Source organism: Castor canadensis, chromosome 4 (assembly GCF_047511655.1).
Source record: "Castor canadensis chromosome 4, mCasCan1.hap1v2, whole genome shotgun sequence".
Taxonomy (NCBI): Eukaryota; Metazoa; Chordata; class Mammalia; order Rodentia; family Castoridae; genus Castor; species Castor canadensis.
In genome coordinates this window covers 12210631-12235721 of record NC_133389.1, presented here as the reverse complement: position 1 = coordinate 12235721, position 25091 = coordinate 12210631, and the positions used below count along the sequence as shown (strand labels likewise).

General features: G+C 33.1%; 1 protein-coding gene across 1 annotated transcript in view; it reads left to right on the top strand.

Annotated features, from left to right (window-relative positions):
• Positions 1-23975, top strand: part of Cdh7 (cadherin 7) — a 126549-nt gene extending 102574 nt beyond the window's left edge. Inside the window, exons 11-12 of the mRNA XM_074069667.1 lie at positions 2795-3046; positions 16553-23975. Coding sequence (XP_073925768.1) covers positions 2795-3046; positions 16553-17046 — 746 coding nt within the window. The 3' untranslated portion in view covers positions 17047-23975. The remainder of the gene's footprint in view (positions 1-2794; positions 3047-16552) is intronic.
• Positions 23976-25091: the final 1116 nt, after the last annotated feature.

The window sequence follows — 25091 nt, the reverse complement described above, 5'->3', positions numbered from 1 at the left end:
TACATACTGTCTTACCTGAAAAGACTTGCTTTCAGAAAATAGGTATTATGATGTATTTGTCTGAGGCCACTACTTTCCTTAGTGAAAAAAATTGAAACATGGCCTCAAAAATTCAATCTGAAAGTAGTAATTTTTCCTGATACGACTCTACACTTAATGAGAACACTCTGCTGTCCCTTTAGTAATATAAAAGAAGAGCTTTCTATATGTGGGTAATCCCAGACTCTCTGACTTAATCATAGTTGGAAAACATCATTCTTGGTTCTTACAGTTACCTAGTACAAATGCAGATAGGGGAATACATGACCCTCACCAAAAAAGTGTGAATATGTCCCATGTGTCATCATCCAATACCATCGTGATTGTTGTACAGTGTGAGCACAAAACTATCTGGATGTAGAAGACATCTATACTGCTTCGCATTTGAAAATGTCCCTGTGTCAGCTACATCCGGCCCAAAGCTCTACCTGTACCTGAAAGGGAGACAAAAGTATGGGAGAAAATAAGTTCTTACATTCTCTTTCTTCCTAGAGAATAAATATCCTCATGAACTTTATCTCTCTCCTAAACATCATTTACTCATTTTCCAGCTTGTGCTCCTCAATCCAGCATGTGTGTTTGTATACTCTTTTGATGTCAGTCATGTTAGATTAAAAGCCAACAACTTTTTGGTTTTGTATTGAATTATCAATGCATGTATCATGTAAATTATTGTTAATTTTATAGGACCATGCTCAAATAATATCCCTGAACAGTTCCATATGTATTTTTTCAGTGAATACCTATTCAAATAAATATATTTTAAAATAAAAATATCTTTACATAAAAATCCACCAGTGAAATATGATATTCGAGTATTTTTATTCCTGTTCATAGTTAATACCTTTGCTCCAGTCTAATATGAGTTCACTGGTGCTGCTTGAGTAAGAAATGATGTCAACTTTCTCTTTTGCTAGAATATTATTAATTCTTTCAGGCTAACCTTGGATAAATTATCTTTTTTGACTATTTCACATACATTTTTTACTGTATTATATATATTTCACATACACATACACATTGGATGTCCTGATTTCTTTTCTTTTGCATTATATTTTCATTAATTACTATAATTAAGAATCATATAAATTTCCTAACTATTTAATTAAGACAAACTAGTTGAAAAAACTCCTAACAGATTAACAATCTATTTTCTGATACAGAAATCCAAGTTATATAAATTACTTGATTGCTTTTTTTTTATTCTTGTGCTGGGTGTGGTTGCATTATAGCATTTACAAAAGTCCTTGCAATATATCAAATATATCATACTTGAATTCACCTCCTCAACTGCTCTCCTTTATCCCCCCTTTCCCTCATTCCTAGACTAGTTTCAACAGGTACTATTTTTGCATTTACATGCACGTGTACACAGGTTTTGCACCATATTCACCCTCCTACCCCCTTTCCCTGCCACCTCCCCCACTCACTGGTACCACCTTCCCCCTGGGCAGGACCTGCTCCACCCTCCTATTCTCCAATTTTCTAGAAGAAAGAAAAAATGACATATTTGCTTGTTTGTGATAAAGGTAGCTATACAGGGAGTTTCCTTGTATTTCCATGTATGTATGTATTATAACCCCAACTGGTTCATCTCCTCTAGTTGATAACTTTTTAAATCTTCCTGGTTAGTATAACTTTTTAGATGAATGAATATCAAATATAAATTAAACACTGACAGTAATCTATCTACCATTGAGAAAATGTTTATATACATGAAGTTTGAAAAAGTATAAATACCAATATATAATTTTTAGAGTTATATAATAATTCATCTCTGAGTATCTGTGTTCAGTAATTCTTTGCCTAATATCATTTGATCATGGGCTCATAAGTTTGTATCACTTAGTGACATCTTACATTATATAACAGCCCATGATATTAACACAATGATGAGATGGGCTGACGCATTGCTTAGAATATAGCCTCGTGTTAAGTGACATATGAATGTATACTTAATGCAAATAAAACTGCAGTGGCTTATTTTACTTTTTCTGTATTGAGCTTGGAACTTGCCAAAAAAAGGATGGATCAAAAATTCTGTCTATGTTTTATGATAATTCTGCAAAAATATTTAACTTGTTAACTTTCAACATCTTCTGTATATCTGTATGATTTGAAATTTATAGTAAAAGGATGTATCATAGGTAATGTTTACAAAGTTGCATTTAACAAGATAAGTGATACACAAAAATTTCCATATTCAGTTTTTAAACACAACTGTTTTTTAAGTTTACAAAGACATAAGTACCTTAAAATCATTGCATTGAAATTATGTCTTTCTGTCCCAAAGGACTCAATGAGAATTGAGTAAATGAATGTAATTCCACACCTTTTTCTTTTTTTTTTTTTTCCATTTTTCTTTTATTATTCATATGTGCATACAAGGCTTGGGTCATTTCTCTGCCCTGCCCCCACCCCCTTCCTTACCACCCACTCCGCCCCCTCCCTCTCTCCCCCCTCAATACCCAGCAGAAACTATTTTGCCCTTATTTCTAATTTTGTTGTAGAGAGAGTATAAGCAATAATAGGAAGGAACAAGGGTTTTTGCTGGTTGAGATAAGGATAGCTATACAGGGCATTGACTCACATTGATTTCCTGTGCGTGGGTGTTACCTTCTAGGTTAATTCTTTTTGGTCTAACCTTTTCCACACCTTTTTCTAATGAAGGGATCGAAGTAAACAGAGTGACTTGAAGTTTGGAAAGACTAATTGCATGAGAAATCTTGTCACATATTTGTTTTCTTTACCCTAGACAACACAGCTTCAATACTAACGAGGAGAAATGGTTTTCGGAGACAGGAGCAATCCGTTTACTATCTACCAATTTTCATTGTGGACAGTGGCTCTCCCTCACTCAGCAGCACCAACACCCTCACCATCCGTGTCTGTGACTGTGATGCTGAAGGCATCGCCCAGACCTGCAATGCAGAGGCCTACGCCTTACCTGCTGGCCTCAGCACAGGAGCCCTGATAGCAATACTCGCCTGCATCCTGACGCTACTGGGTAGGTGCTGTCACGAGCACCATGCTCCACAGACAGCCTTCCTATTTTCTTCTCTGTTCCTTTACAGTATATATATATATATATATATATATATATATATATATATATACACACACACACACACACACACACACACTTTTTTGTGGTACTGGGATTTGAACTCAAGGCCCTGGGACTCTACCACCATAGCCATATCTCAGGCCCTTTTTGTTTTTAGATTAATTTTCAGATAGCATGATAGGTTTTTGATGGGGCTGACCTCCATCCAGCATAGTTGGGATTGCAAACATGTACCACCATGCCAGGCTACTGTACCATCTTGAGAACTTATGCCAAATTCTATGAATGGTGTTTTGATCACTAAGTAACATTCACCAGATGGCCACACTGACCAATGTGTGTTTAAAATATAACCAGAATAAAATAATATCAATTTCATTTTTAAGACAAAAATGAAGGTATATAGCTTCTTCTCAATATTGATGTTTTCCAAGACTTTCATTTTAAATTTAACTTCTCTCATTTCTTTGCTCTCAAATACTTTAGTCTAGATACTCTAGCCTGCAAAGAATGTCTTCTATATTGTTTTGATAATATGCTTATTTTAGAAATTATGACTTTATAGTCAGCTTTTTTAAAGTTGGATGTCCTAAATTATTTGCAAATTTCAAAAGATTGAAATCTCAGCCATACCAACATTATAGTTTCCTAAGAATGGTTAACATAATTGTATTTTTCCATGATTATTTTATTTGCTTAAGCTGTATTTATAGCTTGCATTAGAATTGCAGTTTTATAAGAGATTATGCAGATCCTTTTAAAAATTGGGACACTTCCAAGATGGCATTGGGTGATGGGTTTATTCCAGTCAGCTTTCTCCTTCAGAGTATAACTTCCTTCACCAAGGACAGCAAGGAATTAACATTGACCTGAGATTGTACTGTACTTTGTTGGAGTGTAATGGAATTAGTGAATCCATTTATAACATATGTTTATAAAAGCATTTACAAGGGAAGTTAGAATTGTATGATGTTTAAAAGCAAGATTTGTTGAGCTGGGTAAAGCCTTCAACACACACTAGTTTTTCACAAGGGGAATATTAGTAGTTTCTCAATAGCTAGCATCTTAATCTAAAAGGGGCAAGTAATAGCATGACTCTCATAAAGTTGTGAGAATTAAATGAGATAATTCATGTGAAGAACAGAGTGCCTACCACATAGTGAACATTCAGTCTACTTTAAGGGCTATTGATGAAGCAAAAACCCTCACTCTATTAACCAAGCTAAGACCTAGTTACTAATACATTGTAAATTGTCTCATAAAAATGGAAGGTAGTATCTCCAATAACTTCAGCTAAACAAATACATCTAGAAAATAATTAAACTATTTTTTCCAAAGAGCTTCATACAAGCGGCAAAAACTTCAGAAATTCATGAGAAATGACAAGTAACTCCCAGTTACAGTCTGATTAGAATAAAGGGACCAGAGTAAATTTGAAAAAAATTTTATCAGAAAAATTGTGAACATGTTTTTATTGCTCTATTGGGTTCCATGTAAATTACGTATTTACTTTATACTAGCAGAATAACCTACAGAAGATTTTTAAATTCCTTTCATATTTAAAATGGCGATGTCTTTAACTTGAACGTACAGACTCAAAAAAATGAGATGAGAGTAGATGGTGTGTGGAACATTTTTCAACTGGACTAGTTTGTCACAAATCGTATACATTAAAAAGTACTTAAAAAACTGGAGGCCGGGGGCTCATACCTGTAATTGTAGCTACTCAAGAGGCAGAGATCAGGAAGGTCCGAATTCAAAGCCAAGCCAGTCTGTGAGACCCTATTTCAGAAAAACCCAGCACAAAACAGGGCTAATGTGGTATCTCCCATGCTGAGCGCCTGCCTGGTAAGCCTAAGGCTCTAAATCAAAACCCAGTACATTAAAAAAAATGTACTTACAAAAGTAAGATGAAACTGTACTCCCCAAATTTAACTGTTGCCAATAGTGAGTTCAGTTTTGATTTTTCAAAACCTGTTTGGTGAATTTTTCTTTCACTTGTCATAAAGATTGTCAGCTCTAACTTTGGAGCTCTTTGCAGTTGAGGTTCTTGAAGATGATAATTAAGAATTATCAAACTGTTATTGAAAATAACTAAAATAGAATTCATTAGACTTCGTTCTTGGTTTTAATGTATTTAAGTGCATATGTGTGAGCATATAGGCTTGGGAGATTTTGTCAAAATCAGGTATAACTATTGTTTTTGTTAAATCAAGCATGTTTTATGTATTAAGCAATTAGGAATGCCTCTTGAATTTGTAAGGGTCAAATTTTGTGCCTCAAATTTTACTCACTTTTGAAAGTTCCTACAAGTCTACAAAAGCATAAGAAAAACAGAGCTTTATTGTACAGAAATAGTTTTGAAACAGGGACTTTTGCCTTCAAGCTTCTGTTTCTATAGTGATGCTTTATAGTAGCCAGTGCTTTCAAATGCTAACATTTCAGCTCAAAATTGTAATCTCTTTGTAGTTTATTTCCTAACATGGTGATATCAGATAAGCAGGGCTTTTTGTACTCCTTTTGTTTGTGTCTTCACTATTGTGAACTGGATTTTCACAAGGTAGGGGCTGAAGCCAGTGAAACTGAGTATTCACAGTGGGTGTGATGAAGTTCACAGCCTGATTTTGAGTGCCCAAATGGCTCATTCTTTTCAACACCTCAACAAGTGATGTGAATCTTGTTTTCAGACACTAGTAGGGGAATTCATAACTCACATCTTTTCAAACAAATATGGCTACATAAAAATGAAGAGGAGGAGCTGGGAATGGTAAGGAAGAACCTGAGATTCAAGTTCAATTAAGGATGAAACTCAAGAAGCCACCAGGCTTCAGAGTCCTAAAAAAGAAGCACACTTTGCTACATGTTAAATTTCTCTTCCAGTTATGTGACAAATTAAAGTGACTTATAACTTGACAGAAAGTGATACACTGAAGTTCCAGAATGTTAACCCTGGAAAGCATCCCAGAAATCAATCTGGGCCCAAACCTCCTACTTTACAGAGGGATAAACAGACACTAGCTAGGTTCAGTATTTGCCAGAGTTCATCTAATGTGTTAGAGGCTACAATGGGATAGGATGCGAGGTCTCCTTATTTATAGTCACCGATTTCTGGTTAATCCACAAAATAAATAAACCGTGAAAATATAAATATCATTACTCGCATATAGTTTTTTATTTCTCAGGACTCGAGATGCATTTTACCTGAAGTTGGATTTGTCAACATTCACCTCCATCTGTATTTTTCTAACTTTATAGGTGAATAATTTTCTGATTTAGCTCTCATTCTGTTGCTTTCACCACGCTGCAATTTATTTGCACCTAAATTTTCTAAATTAGAGAGATGATCCAAAAATTATAATTGGTTTCCTTTAAACTGAATACAACTTGGATGGAAGAATCATGAAATTCAAATTTCATGATATAGTAATCAAACAGGTGCCTCAATTGTTTTTCATGTGGAAAATATTCATTAATATATTGCAAGATGCACTAGTATTCTGACGCTTGAATAAAAATTGTGACCCATGACCTAGCACCAACACCAATTTATTTGTGTATTTTATCATAGTTAAATTCATACTTTTTGACATACATAGTTATTTTACCACCAGACTAAAAGCACTTTGAAGAAAAATTTATATGAATTACTGACACATTAAATTATAACTTGGGTATGATTTTAAGGAATCAAGAGAAAGAATTTCAACTGCTTTGGTTTAAAAAGATTTCAATATTAAATATTGGATATCTACTTGGAAAATATGACAATTAAATTCTGTTTCAATGTACAAGGAAACTTTTACCCACTCACTAAAGCTACCACATAATTTGTTAAATTAAATTGTGCTCTTTTCCTTACTCAGACTTAAGTTCCAAGTAATTGAAGTCCTGTATCATTTCTTCCAGGCCTTTGCTCTTCACACATAATTGGGATTAGTTAGACTGGCTCAGCTTCATAAATTCCGGTTTAATAAGGTGTTTACAGCAACTCACCATTCACTGTACAGAATTCTCTCTTCCAAAGTGTCTAGGATAGGCTGTTTGACATTTAGCTATCATCTGTCTTTTCATTTTGCTTTCCTGACCTACCAAATCTGAACTATATTTGGACTCCTGTTACTGTGGCCACTCACAATTTCGCTCAATAGGAAAGTGTTTTCCTAGATTTATAAGTGATGGTAAACATTGATAATGTGAAAAAAAATAACAAATTGCTGAAAATAATAATGGAAGCACTATGTGAAAATGATTTTCATCATGATCTAACAATAGAATATTCACTTGCTTGTCCTAGAGATAATAATGGACGAGTTACAGTTAGCTAATTTATGATAGCAAATGTGTTTGTCTTTCAAATAAGCATGAAACAGAATGGATTAAAAAAATTGCATCTCATAAGCTCATACTATTAGCAAGGCAGTTTTTAATTTCTTATCAGAATTTACTCGACAACAATTATTTTTATATGCTCTTTTTCTAAGGGAAAACTGTAGCCTAGAGTTTATAAAAAAAAAGTTACAGGGTAAAAGAGTGTTAGAATCAAGACTGAAACACAAGTAAGACTGCAATATAAATGTCATGTTGAAAAGGTATTTTTCCACGTGTGAATTCCAATATGAAATTCCTCTGTGACTCAGAGATACATAAGGGTCCTTGAGTATCACAAACCTGGAGGCTGCCAGACCAGAGATGGCAGTGTCTTTGATCTGTTTCACATAACGGATTCACTTCCTTGATTAATTCTGACTGTCTAACTTTTCGTATCCTCTAATTACTTTTGAACTTGAGAAAGACACATGCAATTGTGTATGTTAAATTTGAGGTTATATTTTGGTGCAACCAAAACATTCACTGGACCTAGAACAGTTTTCTCTGTCTTAACTGAGAATGAAATCATTGTTTTCTTTGATTGTTTGTTTGAGACAGAGTCAGGACTGCCCTCAAACTCACAATCTTCTTGCCTTAGCCTCTCAAGTGCTAAGATTACAGGTGTATGCCACCATTTCTGGTTTCAAATGAAACCTATCTAGCATGCATACAAAAGAGAAGTTTATGATAGTTGTTTAGAGGATAGAAAAGACACATTTCAGTTACAATTACACTTTTCTCTGTCTTCAGCCGTGAAACTAATTATCTAATTTTTGTACATGATTTAGAAATCTCTAGTTTGGATGTTGAGGGCCTATATTTTCTATTCTCAATTACGGCAACTGCCCCACACTTCTCTATCAAATGTAACCAGTCAGTACTAAGATGGAATAAGCTTTTTTAAGACAAATGTGGTTATTATGTACCCCAAATTAAAATACTGTTTCAATGATATTTCAGTTTCTACACAATGAAATCACAGATACCATGAGCTCAGTCTTCTCCTTTCTAGTTCAACCTGTTCCTCTTCATTTACACAGTATACCATGACCAAATTACATGAGTTGTTTTCTCTCAAACTCATGTTGTTTATGTTTTTTGTTTTTACATGTTCTAACCTACTTTTGTCCTTTTGCCCAGAATACTTCTTTACAGAATTCTCCTTTTTATATGTAAGCTTCCCTTTCTTGACTTCTGAGTTCAGCTTGGGTGCTGCTCCCCAGGGTTCCATAGTACCTGTGGCACGGCAGTCTTAGAGCATCCATCATAGCCGTGATTATGCCAGCAAGGCATAATTTTTTGGCCTCATTTGTTAAACTATTGCTTTTGAAAACAAGGACTGAACATTATCCTATCATTATATGTAGCACTTCATAAATCGCTGATATGACATGAAGATGGCTATTCCATACATGTATGCTAAATGAACCATAAATGATCTTAGTGTACTCAGTGGTGGAAAAGAACATTTTATTTTGTCTTTATTCATAAGTGCAATCTCCCCTGGATCCTCATTTTCCTTTTTTCCCTAAGATCCAACTCTTTTAGGACATTTTTCTGAGAATTAGTTTATCGCTTCAACTTTAATAGATAATGAATATGGCACTGGTGAAAGTTTTTAATACTTTCATGTTAATAGCCATTGAAATATACACATTCTCAAGAAAAATCAGAACTGTATGACTAAAGATAGAGATACCAATGATACCTTATTTGCTATCAACTTAAAATATGATAGTTGATATCAAATTTATCTCAGTCACACATTTGGACTATAACCTTTATAAATCTATATCTTTGTGAATGTAACTATTAGAGTATGCTCAAAGAGTAAGTTAAAATGTTGACTTTTGTTACTGGGAATCTGCATGTATCTCTGATTCCACTGCACATTGATGGAGAGGAAATGACAAATGACATCTATTTTTTCCTTCAGAACTTAGGGTGGCTGTCACTTCTGATGACAACCTTTTCCTCATCACAACCAACACTCCTGTGTTCTTCCTACCATTTCATTGTTTTAAAAAATTACTTTATTTCTTTGTTGAAACACTTCAGAAAATATTAAGTATATTTAAATAAAGCTGGCCTATTTCTTCTGGCCCACAAGCAAGGCATGTTCTGCCATCTGCTCACCACTCTTAAGTACTAGGCTGTCTGAACCTCTACTCACTCAAGATGGAATTCACTTTTCTTTCCATTATTTTCAAATGTACCACCCTTTTCTTTCTCTGAAATGTTCTTTGGGAACCTTCCATATGAATCTGCATCCCTTTCAGTTCGTATTATCCTTCATGGCCCATTTTCAGTGTTTTCTCTTCTAGAAGAACGTTCTCCCCACTATGATTAAATTAAGCAACCTTCACATTTACTGTCCTCTGCTGTACCATACAGTTATTCCTATTCGTATGTATTAGAGTTTGTAAACACACACACATAAGTAAATTTGTTTGCTTGATTTGCTCAAATATAAAGGCATCTTGAGAGTCTGAGAGTAGTAAGTATACAACCATGGCTAGGAAGGAGAGAATAAATCATCTTCTTTTTCCTAAACTGGCTGCCAGAAGCTCTTACTCTGTTTTATTCCATGAGTTCAAGGTAGCTGACCCACTTTTTGTTTGCTGGGTGAACTTCTGTTCTACTTGTGTCAGAAAAAGCAGGTAATTCTATGAAAACAAACAGCTCTAAGTCACCATTGGATTTGGAAAAACATGAAAGTCATTGGTCATCTTAGTTTCTGAGAAATAAGGTAAAACTAGATTTTGCTGCTTTAAGAGCATTCAGGATATCTGAATTTAGGACTATGGAGTAGAGTTATTTTTCAAAAAAGAAAACCATTGATTGGAAATTTTCAGGAAACTGTTTGCAGTTGATAGTCTCTCTGGTTTTGATGAGGGAGGATGTGGAGGTCTAGTGGAGTGGTGCCTGAGAGGATAGTGGAGAGGGTTTGAAAATGACCCTGAGAAGAGTGGTGACAGAATGCTTCTTCATCATGTTTAGTTCAGATATGAAGCCAATAAAATTCAAATACAGTTTAAAAATCAATAGAAAATTAATGAAACTTAATTAGTGTCCAGTAGAGAAACATAGATTTTAGTGAATTATATGTAAATCAACACAAAGAAGAATGAACGTTGAAAAATAGAAAGCTGTTGAAAGTTCTGCTTGCACATCAGTGTGGATCATTATTTAATAAATTATAAAACATCATATTTTATATAGAATGGAATAAATTATATATGGCTTATTTAGATTTTCCATTTACATTAATTTTTAAAGTACCTCTTTTAGGTAAAATAATAATTACAATTACAACAGCTGTTTCTCCATTAAATATTTATTTTGGAAATAAAAATTAATGAAAACTTAGGACCATATGCAATTAAGATTTTTCCAGCATTTTTACTCACTTGTTCAGATCAGCCATCCAAAATAAATTGATTGTCATTGATTTCAAGCACTTATATAATTTTAAATTTCCAAATAGCTTTCTTAACACAAGTAAAAATAAACAGACTTGAAAAATATGCTAACAATTTATTTTAAGTAACATATGTACAGAATATCATCATTTCAGTACAAATCAATGAAATTAATTTTACTTTTTTAATCAATTAAACCTATACCAACTCATTTACTTTATACCTAGAACACATGTCAATTCAGAACTGCATGTCAAGTGTCCAATGTCCACATACAGTTAGTGACAATCCTGTCAAACAGAATATTTAGATAACTATTTTCATCCCTATTTAGAAAGTATACTTGTTCATAGTGACCAGAGAAAAGAAGCTGTTTTTCAGTGAAGTCTCGCTTATCTGTCAAGGTGTAGCTCAAGTGCAGTTCTTTCCACGAGACTTTCTCTGAGCATCTTGGTTGGACATAAACATTTTCCCTTGTATATTTACCTCGCATTTTATACTACTATATAATTTAATGCATTATATGATATCTAACTTATTTTAATGTACAAACATAACCAAGTTGTTGAAACAACTATCTTTACATCCATAGCCAGGGTGCTTTATTAATTAATTTATCAAAAAAATACTAAGTGCATATTCATTATTACATATTTTCATTCTTCTTAGGATAAATCTGTAGGGAACAAGATCATAACCTTTATAGGGTTCACAGTTTTACAAGTCAGTGCTCGTTAAAAGCTATTATTAAATTGAGTGATAATCAGGCATAAAACTTTTGAGACCATCACTAAACAATGGGTTAAACTTGCCATGGTATATAATAGGTATGTGCAGAAAGTCTTCCAATCTGATTGTTTTTAAAAATATTATTGTAGGATGGAAAATAACTGCTATGGTAGTCATGATGTCACTGAGTGATTTTTAAAGAACACCAGCTCACTATTTGACTTGTTATAAATATAAGTGAAGAGAAATGGTTTCACTTTGATGTAAGTGCTCTTATTTAACAGTGGTATCATTTTGTTGCCATCAACTCCCATCTGCAGAATTCTGCTTAGTTTAGGGTGTCTAAACTGAATGTTCAGAATTGCGATATTTGCAATCATAGAAATTTAGAGCAAGGGATTCACAATGACCATGAGTGGTGAACTCAGGAACTGCTGAGACTACACAACAAATGGCTAGAGAGAAACTCTCCATGACTCAAGAATTCTGTAAAAAAGACATGAAACTTGATGATAGAAATATATGTATTGGAAGAAAAGCATTTTTTATTTCCAGAGATCAATAATGCTACAGCCTCCTCAAGAAGGTTAGGACCATATAACTAAAGTACTTTAAAGGTACATAGTAAAAATCATGTTCCAGCTTAAATATCTAGGTATTTTTCTGCCACAGACCATAGTGTAGTTGAGAATAAAGAATCCCACTAATTTTTAGGTGGTGTATGTTTTGCAATTCTATAATTTTCTGCATCTTTTCCTTTAATTTTGCTTGGTTTGGAGAAAATAAGTTATGCTTCTCTGCACCTACGCACACCTGTTCTTACAGTGAAATGTACTACAATTTATTCATCTAAGTATACATAACCTACAATGTTTGAACTGCTTACTCACTGTTGTTATAATTTTGCCAGTATCTAGTACTATTTTTTACACACTGGGACACTCAGAAAATGTTGTATTGAATGTCATAAAAACCGAATCTAAAACAGGAAATTTCGGTCAGCATTATGCTTTTACTATTTCACAACACTGTAACTTGTTTCTCACATCTGCTCTTTCCCACTTCCTATTCTTAGTACAGAAGAATGATTTTTAAAACAAACCTAATAATGGTATGCAGTCCTTAAAGCATGTTTGTCCTCTATTTGTCCAACCTTATTCTCCAATCTTTCTTTGTCCTGTGGCCACACTGGTCTCAAAACTCTGACCACTATGTTCTCTTTGCCAAGAATTTTAATCCATGTTACATCTCCACCCACTTCTCAGCTTTCAGCCTTAGTAATCCTTAGTTAATGACTATATATCTATATCTATCTATCTATGCATTCCTTCATTTGGAATAATCTATAATATCCACAATTGTATTTTTAAATTAATTTGTAACTTCATTAATTTCTGTCCTGCCCCATTTAAGTGTAAGTTTTATAAGGAAATGTAGTATCTCTAATTCTGTGCATAACCTTACATCATCATATTTATTTCTTATAATAAATTGTAAAATGATTTTGCTAAATCAGTGTACAAATTCATGAACAACCAACCCAGTAAAATCAACTGGACTAAATATTTTCTTCTGTTTCTGTTCAGAAGTATAGTCTATGGGACAAAAGATGAAATTCTTGTGCTAACTTAGACAGAATATATTCTTAATACATGGATTACCTCTATAGTCTCTGGAGAACAGTTGATACTGGTTCTATGTAAAGGTTAGATTTTATTTTTATATGTGCTCAAGTAGTTAGAAATTAATATTCTCCCAAGTCATTGAAATGTTAAATTATCTAACCTTTGAAAACACTTCCGAGTTTTCTTAGCTTTGAGTAAGATTGGAAAATAAGGAAAATTCCACAAGATATTGTTATCCTTGTAGTGTGTTGTGCCTGTATATGTTAGACCATGGATAATCTTGATTTTATTTCTACTGAAGACTTTAATGACAGGGAAAATTTACCAATAGCTTGAAATTAATTTTAAGTAGAATATAAGAACCAGTTAATTAATATGTATTCAAGGCAGAGATCATTATAATAATACATAAGAAAGAATTGAAAAATTTGAAATGCTTTGCCTTCTTAGACAATGATTTAAATGTAAAGAGCATCTCATTATTACACAGCTTCTATCCTCTTCACAACCTCAGTCTTGTGTCCATGTAGATGTTCATGTAGAAAGGTGGATTCCCTACACGCTTTTGCTCTCAGTTGGACACCCTCCTTCTGTTTCTCACTTTTACCAGCCAGCACATATCAAACCCAATAGTATTCTCTCATACTCATCTCTTCATTCTCTACCTTCATCTGGTTTCTGAGAATTTGTATTAGGTTTTACTTTCTTTTTTTGTAATTATTTTTTTTGAAGAGTCTATGTGAAAAGTTGCAGAAACTATAATTAGTATGTAAATTAAAAATTTTGTTTTATTCTTTTACTTGTCATAAAATTTACTGCCATATCTTTCTTTGAATGAGCAATTGCTACTTGTGCTCTTCAGGCTTCATTTCACCATTACCTTCTGTACTTCTAAGTTTGTGGTGGTGTAGGAAATTCAAAAGTCTTGAATGCTTACCAGTGTGGATTGCTATCCATCCCTAGTTATAGCACTTAACCACACTGCCTACAGACATTGTTTTATGTGTTTCAGACAAGCATGGAATGGGGAAATACCCAGAGAATTGTACAAGTTAAACAGTGTGTTCTGTATTGTTTAAATAAGGTCTGTATAGACCTTCATTTCTCACTCATCAAGTTTCTGTCTCCCACTCATCCTTGAGTATGCAAGCCTAGCCATATAACTGGTACACCTTCTGCTTTGCTTATTATCTAGTCCTCTTATTTGCTTTTTCTTAGTTAAAGGAAAACACAGTATTTTCAAGGAGGTTTGAATTAATGTTCCAGACAGGACAGAAGATAACAATGAAAACGTCTGTGTTACATAATTAAAATTTCCTAGAACTCTGCTACCTCTGCTTTATGTCATTTCCAAATATCTTTATCCCTTTATTCCAGCCTATGAACATTGAGGTTGGTTGTTATCACTTGTAGGTAGGATCAGTTAAAGTTTCTTGTTCCAGCTGATATGTGTAAGACTTCTTGACACCAAAGCTAAAGCCCCTTCTGCTTGAAGTATTCTGCCATAGCCTGTGAAGAAATGAAGGGACTAAATGTCAAGCTACTAATGAGAACAGGGGGTGGATTTTCAGGTACATGTCTTCCCTTTTGATGGAGCCTGTTCAGGACATGCAACTGCAATAAGTGGGCGGTATAAAGAAAATAAGCATATATTTGTGCCATCCTAAGATAAGAAGAATATATAGAAGCTCAGAAAGGTACGTACACTGTAGGCTGTACAAAAAGGTTAAAGCTTTTGAGATGAACAACAGGCCAGAGTCAATGGGAAAGAAAAGGAAAATGTCACAACAAAACAAAACAGAGTAACAACAAAACAATAGTTTTCACAAGTATTTCCAGAGCTCTTCAATAAAAATTTCATCACATTTCTGTTGGTGGTAGAAAAGAAAGTACAGATAAATACTTAAGAAAGTGTATAGTTTTCATAGCACTTAATAAATTGATTTTAATTAAAATTAAATAAGCAGTTAGTGTTTTTCAACTTTTGAAAGTAGAATGAAATAGAGGATGAAATATGCCTTGTTACTGCATATGATTACATTGGATTGCATGTGTGCCCTTGAGTTTCCATTTTTATTTCTAGTTCTATTTTTAATGTTAAATATGAATACCATAATATACTTTCAGTATAAACATCCTGAGGACTCCTTTTTATGCTTATTTATTCTTGTTTTCTGTGGTACTGGGAATTCAACTCAGGCCTCATACCTGCGGGCAAATGCTCTACAGTCTCAGCCCCCATGACTCATAAAGAGCAATGTATACCAAGCAATAATCCACTTCGTGTGTACTTTGGGCCTTAGGTATCCAAAAGAAAAAAAACTTAGACCAGTGTAGTAAAAATCGCTAAAAGATAGTTTATTTTTACACCTAATCAAACATAACTCATTGTTTTTATATTTTGGATTTCAAAATTCAAGAATACCTTTCTGACCTTATTTTAACTTAGTTATGGAAGCTATGAAATACAGTATGTTTTCCTTCGGGGAGTCAGTTTCAGCCAGTGAAGCATCCTTCTTATTAATATATTTTAATTTAAAATACAGTTTGTACTCTGTTTAACATCAAAGAGTATCCAGTTATTTCTTTTTGCTTTCCAGTGCACCCACATGCATCCTGATTTAACACTAATTTTGTATGTATAAGAATTAAAGGGGTGATTCATTTCTCAAATCTGTCTTTGACTGATCCTGAAAGACTCACAACCTGTATTCTGTCTCTAGGTGTAATGCTCAAAGACCAAGTTCACGATTCTCATATATAAAAGTAGGGCTCAATTCATTATAGAGAAACTTTTAATCTTTGTATATGGCTTGACATGCTGAATTTTATTCAATAGCTGAATTTCAGAGACAAGGACCAGACATTTCTTCAAAGAACCTGACCAAGTACTGTAATCTATTTCCTTCTGAAATTGCAGTTGTTAAATTAGACACAAAACATTTATGAATGCCATTTTGCCTCTCCAGCAATTAAGGAGTTCAAAAAAATCCCTTTGTGTTGCATGGCTTTGAAAATTATTATATTTATCTTGAACTGGCCCTTCAATTTGTTCTGTCAAATACTTTGGAGGTTAGAGCAAGACATCAATCCTGAATAGGTGCAGAAAAAGGTTTCTTGATGTTTGAAAGTGTTCTATTTTAAGGCCATTTTAGCACATCTACTGCTGTGATTTCCCATGTCAGTAGGAAGCCAATTCATTTCCCTGTAAAGAGAAGAAAATCTACGAGTCAACATCATAGGCCCAATTTTACCATGTTTCACAAGTTTACTGAAATTTTCCTTTTGCTGTCTCATTTTAGTGTTGATCCTCCTTATCGTCACTATGAGAAGAAGGAAAAAAGAGCCCCTCATTTTTGATGAAGAGAGAGATATTAGAGAAAACATCGTTAGATATGATGATGAGGGTGGGGGAGAGGAAGACACTGAAGCCTTTGACATGGCAGCACTGAGAAACCTCAACGTCATTCGAGACACCAAGACCAGGAGGGATGTGACTCCAGAAATTCAGTTCTTGAGTCGACCAACTTTTAAAAGCATCCCAGATAATGTCATTTTTCGGGAATTTATTTGGGAGAGACTGAAAGAAGCTGATGTGGATCCAGGTGCTCCCCCCTATGATTCTTTGCAGACATATGCATTTGAAGGAAATGGCTCAGTTGCTGAATCACTCAGTTCTTTAGATTCCATCAGCTCAAACTCTGATCAGAATTATGACTACCTAAGTGACTGGGGACCTCGCTTCAAACGACTGGCAGACATGTATGGAACTGGGCAAGAGAGTTTGTACTCATAGCCTTGAAACCTTAACTTAAAATGTACTGAAGAAAAAGTAACAGCAAAAAACTATACTACATATAGAAAGCAAGAACTCCACTTGCTGGGAAAAAGTGGTTGTAAATATTCCTCCATTTTTAACTGTTTAGATTTCTGCCTTGGTGAAGGATATCTGTGTTAGACTTATCCAAGGGACTGCACTGACCGCAGACTCTGAGCATTTGAAGGTTTTTTGATAAAAAGAAATGCTCAGTGGTTTGTGAATAGATAGCAACTCTCATATACCTGCAAAGGCACCTAACCTCTATGAGTAAGCAGTGCCCGGGATGTCAGTGAGCCAAGGATGCCCTGTATGTACCTTCATGGTACTGTCAGTGAGAATACAACAGGATATGCCATTGAAAATCCAGAATTTCTTGCATATCAAAACTAGGGACAAATTTAATTTGTGGTGATGCTTTTAGCTTGCTATGTGATAGAATTCAGCAGAATTTTATTGCTGTGGGTTAGCAAAAAATATTTAATTTAGCAATATATAAATTTTCAGAAGATCTTTCTCAAATGAAAACCCTCCAATAAAAACCAGTGAAATTTGATTTAAGGCAGCATAAACCATTGTTTTGCCAATAAATTATATGAAGTATTTCAAATAAGAGAAAGGTAAATGATTCTTCAAGTTTGGAATAGTTTTGAGATGCTTGTGTAGGTATGTTAAGAAAAAAGTTGCTGTCTATTCGTTGATTTTTACTATCTCTTCTGATTTGTACAGGAGAATATCTTTTCATTTTTTATTTGACACATAGTGTTATATTTATTTTGGAGCTCCAATCTCCACTAAATTCAGGTCCATCTTACTGCCTGGTAGTATTAAACTCATCAGAACATGCTGGTTTTTCTCCAGCTTGAGCTACATGAAGGAGATGAAGTATATAATAAATGGGGAAAAAATAGTACAGCAATTGAGCCCCATCTCAGTTCACATCTCAAAGAGGAGCACAGCTACAAGGACATACAAATTGTTCTTCTGAGCCATTAGAATGTACAAAACCACTGGAATAAAATATTTGTATTTCAGAAAGACTTCAAAGACAATTGAGATTTTCTTTGATGCAAGATTTATTTTCCAAGGTCTTGAGTTTTATTTGCTTCAAAGACTTCCAAGATTTGGTTTCCCAACCTCTTTTGCAGCAACCATGTTGAGTAAAAGACTGAATTTTAAAATATATTTTAAAACTATAATGTCATAAATTTCAAACCTATCTTTAAATCATGATGCAAACGTGACCCTCGAGAACTGAGTGATGTATGATTTCTCTAGTGGTTCAGATGTGCCAAAGGGAGAGGGAAATCGCAAGTGTTCACATGTTTTCAAGATTGAGATGAATATCTCAGAAACAGAAGACTTTTTTAACCAAAATAATATTTCTACTTATTTTTCCTAGATTATACTAGTTTAATGTGCATATAATTAAGAATGGATTTATTTTCCCTTACTTTCTTCTTATGAAAATAATTCATTGTTGAGCTCCTAATAAATCTACATATAGATAGTAAACACTGTGTAGAAAATAGTGTTCTAAAAATGTTTCTTTCTGAAAGCAGACAATGGAACCAGAATATTCATATGTGGATTACGTGAAGAGAAACTATGTAGGATTCGGTAAACTTCCAGTTCACGTTCAGAAATGAAGTATGTGAAAGTGGCCTTCAGCTTCACAAGAATAAATAATTTAATAAATTTGATTATCTGCAAACAGTTCTTTAATTTGAATGATTTTAGACATTTCATGATGAGCTAGATATGCTTCTTGCTGCACTAATTTGCATATATATATACAACAATTTTATAACAGAGTAAATAATCCTGTTAATAACTTTTAGTCACACTTGCAAAATTTCTCAAATAAAAAAATAGTACACTTAGTTCAATAAAAATCAGAGTGTGATGCAGAAATTATATAGATGCTAAATCAGCAAGGTGCTGAGGAAACAGGTTTGTAATAATCTACTTGTTGTCTAGTAGAAGATAAAATAGTTTAGTACATTTGGATTATGTTGTCAAAACTGCTGATGTTTGCACATATTCAAAATGAGGGTTTGGCTATATTTTAGGAAAGGAACATTGCATCAAACATCACACTTTTGCTCTTTTTAAAATATATGCATTTTTCCTTATTTGTCAGTAATAGATTGAAAAAAGACTCCAACTAATGACTTAAAATCTTGCATATATTACGTTTCTATTCATGTGTAAAATATCATATTAATACATTATTGAACTTAACTCAATAGTATTTTTCCATTGCTTGAGATAACTGAAGGAAAGTCCCTACTGTAGACAGAATTTTTATGATGTGCTCTAAGCTTAGTTATAAGAGTGGTGATTTCCTTTATTCTAGCTTTCTTTTTTCTTCTAAAATCTAATTGTACATGCAATTTTCTGACATAATACTTGAGAGGGAAGCTTTGTTTTAAAAGCAGAGATTGGATTAGTTGATTGATTAAGTCAATCTTAAAATGAGTTGAAAGATTCTTCAAAAATAATTTGTGTAAATATATATTATTTTGTCATTTAAATTCAGCATTGGACTGGAAATAGCCAGAACCAGCTCCCAACATCTAATTACCCACATCTCTTTCCAATTCCACTTACAGTGATCCTACTCTGGTAGGTTAATGTCAGGTATGCTGGTGCTATTTAGTCCTCTGTGATAATCAGAAATACTGCTCTTTCTTTCTGGATAACATTTATTACCACTTTACTTCTTAAATTACTTTATTAACAAAAACTCATGATTATAGGTATAGTATGAATGAGTAGAATATCAAATAATGATATGAAAAGGATTTATGTTATATCTTATTGCTAAAGAGAGAGATGCATAAAGGAATGATTTTTCTTACAGTTAATCCTTGGAACTACATGTAAGAAAAGAGAGAATCCACTTCATTTTCAGAAGCAATGATTTAACAATTTCTAGTTCAGACAAAAATTCAGGAATTCACTAAGTTTAAATATTTTTCATTTCTCCATAAAGAAGTACTCCCCCCAAAAAAAACCATCTTATGGTTTACAAAGCAATGACTTCTGTGATCAATTTAGTTTCTTAGTAAATGAATTTCATGACACTTGTTACTTTCCGTGCCAAGGAAATGAATGCAAGCAAATATTATGAATTGTTATATTTGAATAATTTTAAACCAGTTTAAAGTAAGAAAACCAATCCTTACCAAGAAATCAGACTTTCACAAATCAAGCGTAAGTTATTATCTTGATTAGCAGTCAGTCTCTCTCTTAAAGCAATAATCCAAGATCAGCTGCAGACTAAAATCCAGAAGGAGTCATAGAGAAAAAATTAGGCATGTGGAGGCAACAAGTAGATCACTCAGCAGTTACTAGACGGGCTTGGTAAACTTTTCTTTGCCGTGAAGCTCTGCTGGGGCCGACTGCAGTTGAGTTTAGACGACACATATATACAAGAAGTATTAGTGTTTTGGTGATGATAGCTGCCTTTTCACTTTGCCCTCTCAGAATGTTTTAAATTATTTTAACTTCAAACACAATTACATTTACTACCTTGGATGAAGAACAGACATAGGCAATTACTCTCATGCAGACGGGATAGTTGTATAAGGTATCAGTATTTGTGATATGATACACATATTCAAAGAAATGCAAATGCCAATTGACTGTTAGCATTTACATTCAAATATGAGATCTAAAGGACCTTAAAATAAATTACTTTGACCATTATTGTAAGAGGCAAAAGGACCCAGTGTCAACGTTTTAGTCTTTAAGCACTGGCTGTAAATAGTAATCTTTAAATTGTCAAATTAACTTGACATATATTGAGTTACAAACTGTTTTTATTATCCTAATTGTTTTTAAGTCAACATTTAAAGGTTTATTTATAGTTGATCTAATTGAATTAAAGTTGATGAAAGCTTCATCTCAGTCTCATCTCTTTCTGGTCAGAGATGGCTGGAGACAGGAAAACTATATATGATAATAGACGAGTCAGTTTACTTTTCTGCTAGTCTGTGTTTATTCATTCTGACATATGCAGTTATTTTTACTTATTAACAATGTGCTTTGTGTGTATATATGATGGTGTATGAAAACTTGGCAAGGAAAGCTAATATATTCCCATTAGCTAAATAGATATAATAAAGAGTAAAAAAAATTAGTAGCATTTGTATTTTGAATGTAATTGAAAATTTTTTTCAGGAAAGTGAAATAAGTCCCTAAAAAGAAGGGAGGTATGAGAGGCAGTGATTGGACAAGTATTGTGAAATATAATTCTGGAGATAATTTTTTCAGCAAGAGAAGGCAGCATGTGTGCAATTCTGACACTTTTTCAACATTATGCTAACTTCTACTGGTTCAGAATATAACTAAAGCGACATGATTGTGTGTATGCAGACACTGAGAAGGAAGTCTGAATCAATCCTAACAAATGAGTCTAATATCACCCAGCTAATGCTAGTATGTTGTCACTTGCTAAATGGTTGTTAGAAAGTATGACTAGAATATCTAATACTGACCAATGGTGCAAATGTGTCTATATGTGTATATGCATATAGTTAGCAAACTAATTTTTATTGGAAGAAGGATTTTTAGTGCCTAAGGGAAGAGTATTCAGCTGAACTATCTGATCTGAATATTTACCACATTTTACTTTTATTATAGAGATGTGATGTCAATTGTCAATTAAAATTTCAATTATTTATTATGGAATGTTCCTGGGCTTTGGCTCTTTTCGTATCAGTGCCCATCCTAGGAATTATCATCTCCAAGCTGTTGTTACAAAATGTAGATTAGAAGCTCAATTCAGGAATGTTTTGCTGAGTCCTTAATCCCATTGTGATTCTCTAAACTTTATCTTCATAATTATAGTGAAATTAATGACAGTCTTCTCTATTTCAAAGACCTGAAGTATGAAATGATGACCTGAAGTATGCATAAACTGTAAAATGCTGTAAAATGTAAGGCTTTTATTATGAAAAATTATAAAAATTATGGAAGAAAGTTGATTATATTTATTATTATACAGAAAGCATATACAATTTCTGTTTAGGTAAATGCATACTAAGGAAAAATACATGTGGTTAAAACCGTAAATTGGGAGAAAAATTAAAAGAGACAAACAGCAAAAGTATTTGAAACCAGACTCAAAAATGTTATAAAGTCTTTTAGTTTAGGGTCCAATTCATTTATAAGAATTAAGTATATCAACATAAACAAGGGATAATAAAGAACATTTTTTTCCTACTCATGTAGGTGGAAGATAAAGGCTTTTAGGTGGTCCCAGCCACACGGTAGAATACAGACACTCCCAAACACACAAGATGGTTAAAAAGCAATAGAGAGTAGTATTACATGGACTTCTAGCTATCCACATCAGATGAAAAAGCAAAATTCTAGAGAACTCAGTAATTTTGACAGTATTGTTGGCATTTGTAATTATTAATTTAGACACTTCAAGTAAGTAGAGTGCAGTAATATTGGCTTAACATGTAAAATATCTTGAATACAATACACTCTTGTTTTGATTACTCAAAACCACTTCCAATATATTGCAGTAATACACATTCAGCTTTTATAAGTAAATACACCCCAGGAAAATAAAAATAATATATACTGTAGACCACTATTTGTCAATGATGTTCTACTCATTAGATGTTTGTTAATGAGCCCTCATCTCAAGTATTAGTTATCCGGCTATTTGATACCTACATGAACATATGTTACAAGCAAATACATTGACAACTGTATAATTAATGAGAACATTGAGAAATATAGCATATTCTCATTTAAAACTATTTTACTTTCATTAATTAATGTAATTAGTTTAAATGTTTATATTTTTATGAGGAAAATTATGATTCACTATCCTGCCACTTCATGCTGTAAGTATAAACATGTTTTTGTATATCAAAATTAAGGATATATTGTATGTTGTGATCAGTTTTTAAAATAATCAAAATTTTAAAACAGATCAGCTAAGTATATGACAATTGCATACACATATACATACATTGTATTTATGACTTCAAATTTGTATGTATAAATATACATGTGTGTGTATAGTAAGCATATACATACATATGTAAATTTGAGGCTATGTGTGAAATTTAAGTAAATGGCTTTTAATGTGTTTGTTTTTAGTTTTCAAGATACTTGTGTTTGCTACATCCAAGCTGTACAATCAAATTACATGAACATGATGGAAAAAACACTGCACATTTGTAAATCTTCTTTACTACAAATTTCAGAATACCAGTCTCAAAATGTACAGAAATGAATACTTTATATATTCATAAGACACACAGCTTTACTTTTAAAAATTATTATCGAACATTTATGAGGATTCAACTATAATTAAATTGAAAGAATTGAAACATTTTGCAATGTTTTGCTTACTTTAGAGTAACATAAATAAATAAATCTTAAACACTTTCAAGAATGCTAGTATGCTAGTCCCATTGACCATGAAATTATTCCTTGAAATCCCATTACATTTAGCCTTGAAGATGAGACATTAAGTATGAAGCTGGGATTGGAATGTATGTTAGAGCCTGAAGAGATCATTTGTGTTCAGGTCAAGCACTACCTTTCAGTGAATAAGTATTTGAGATTTTTAAAGCAGATACAGGAAATAAAGTAGTTTTAGAGCAACAGAAATGTAAAGGTGTATAGTATCAATGAGTCAAGTGTGAGAAAACCAATGATGAAAATGTGAAAGCTCAGTTTTTTGTCACGTTTTCCTGATGTGTGTTTTGCTGAATTAAAAAAATAACAAAAAGTTCACAGATTAAGAGACTATGGAAGAAAATAATTTCCCAAATTCCTGAAAGTTCAAAAGACTTGGGACAATACAATGACTACTTTTATTGTCACCATTCTCAGCTGTGATGGTGATACTTACTTGGCTTGTAATTTTTACTCCTTATATCTTGGTATATACAATGGATATTATTATAATTAAAGTCTGATGTTTTATTCTAAATAATTGATTTTATATAAAATTATAATAAAATTTTTCCATATTATGTCATTTTAAGTTCCAGAAAATCCTAACATAACATGTTACATCAATTTTCTTACAATCTTGTTATTTCCTCAGGAGAGGTACTGCTTTTGCAAAAGAGGCATGCCTTTTTACTGGAGAAACCTAGGGCACAGAATAATTGCAACATATCCAGGGAAACATGAGAAGTAAATCATAGAGATGAAAGTAGGAAAAAAAACTTAGACATTCTTCATAAATTTTACCCATTAACTTTTCTATTACCATACACCTTCAAAAAATAGTGTTCTGGTATGGATAGATAAGAAGAGAGTTGAAATTCATTTCAAAATTACACTCTCAAATTTAATTAGGCTTTTAGATTCCTTACAAAAACTTTTAGACTTTTTATGATATATTTTTCTCCTTTTAAATATCCTAATTTGGAAAATGACATTATATTCTGTGTTTCAAAATATTTAAAAAATGAAAATATTTATACTGTTGAGAAGTTGGCAATTTTTGATGCCATTCTACATATCCTAATACCTACTTGAGTTGGTGCCTTTTTTTTTTCTTTTATTCATGTGTGCATACAATGTTTGGATCATTTCTCCCCTTCCCCCGGCCCCCTCCCTTCGGTTGGTACCTTGACCTCAAGATATATATTATTCTGAGCATAAGTCAGAACAGATGCACCAGGTGTTACCATTTCTGCAGATTCATACTTTGAATTCATTCTTAGCTCAGAAAAAGTGTAAAAATATTCCAAATATCCATCTGCCTTTGCCAAAGAAATGGAGAAAAAGAAAAAAGAAAAAGAAAAAGTTTAATGCTATAAAACTGTGCTTTTTATCCACAGGGCCACTTCAGGGGCCCTGGGGTTCTGCAGGGAAATACCAAGGGACCTACATTAAGGAAAGACTCATAAAGGTGCTAATTTTAGGTAAGGACAGTTTTCTCCCCAGCTCTCATGGGTTATTTTCAAACAAATACAAATGAGTAATCAAAAATCACCAAACACACAAGACAAACTACCACAAAAGAGATAGTT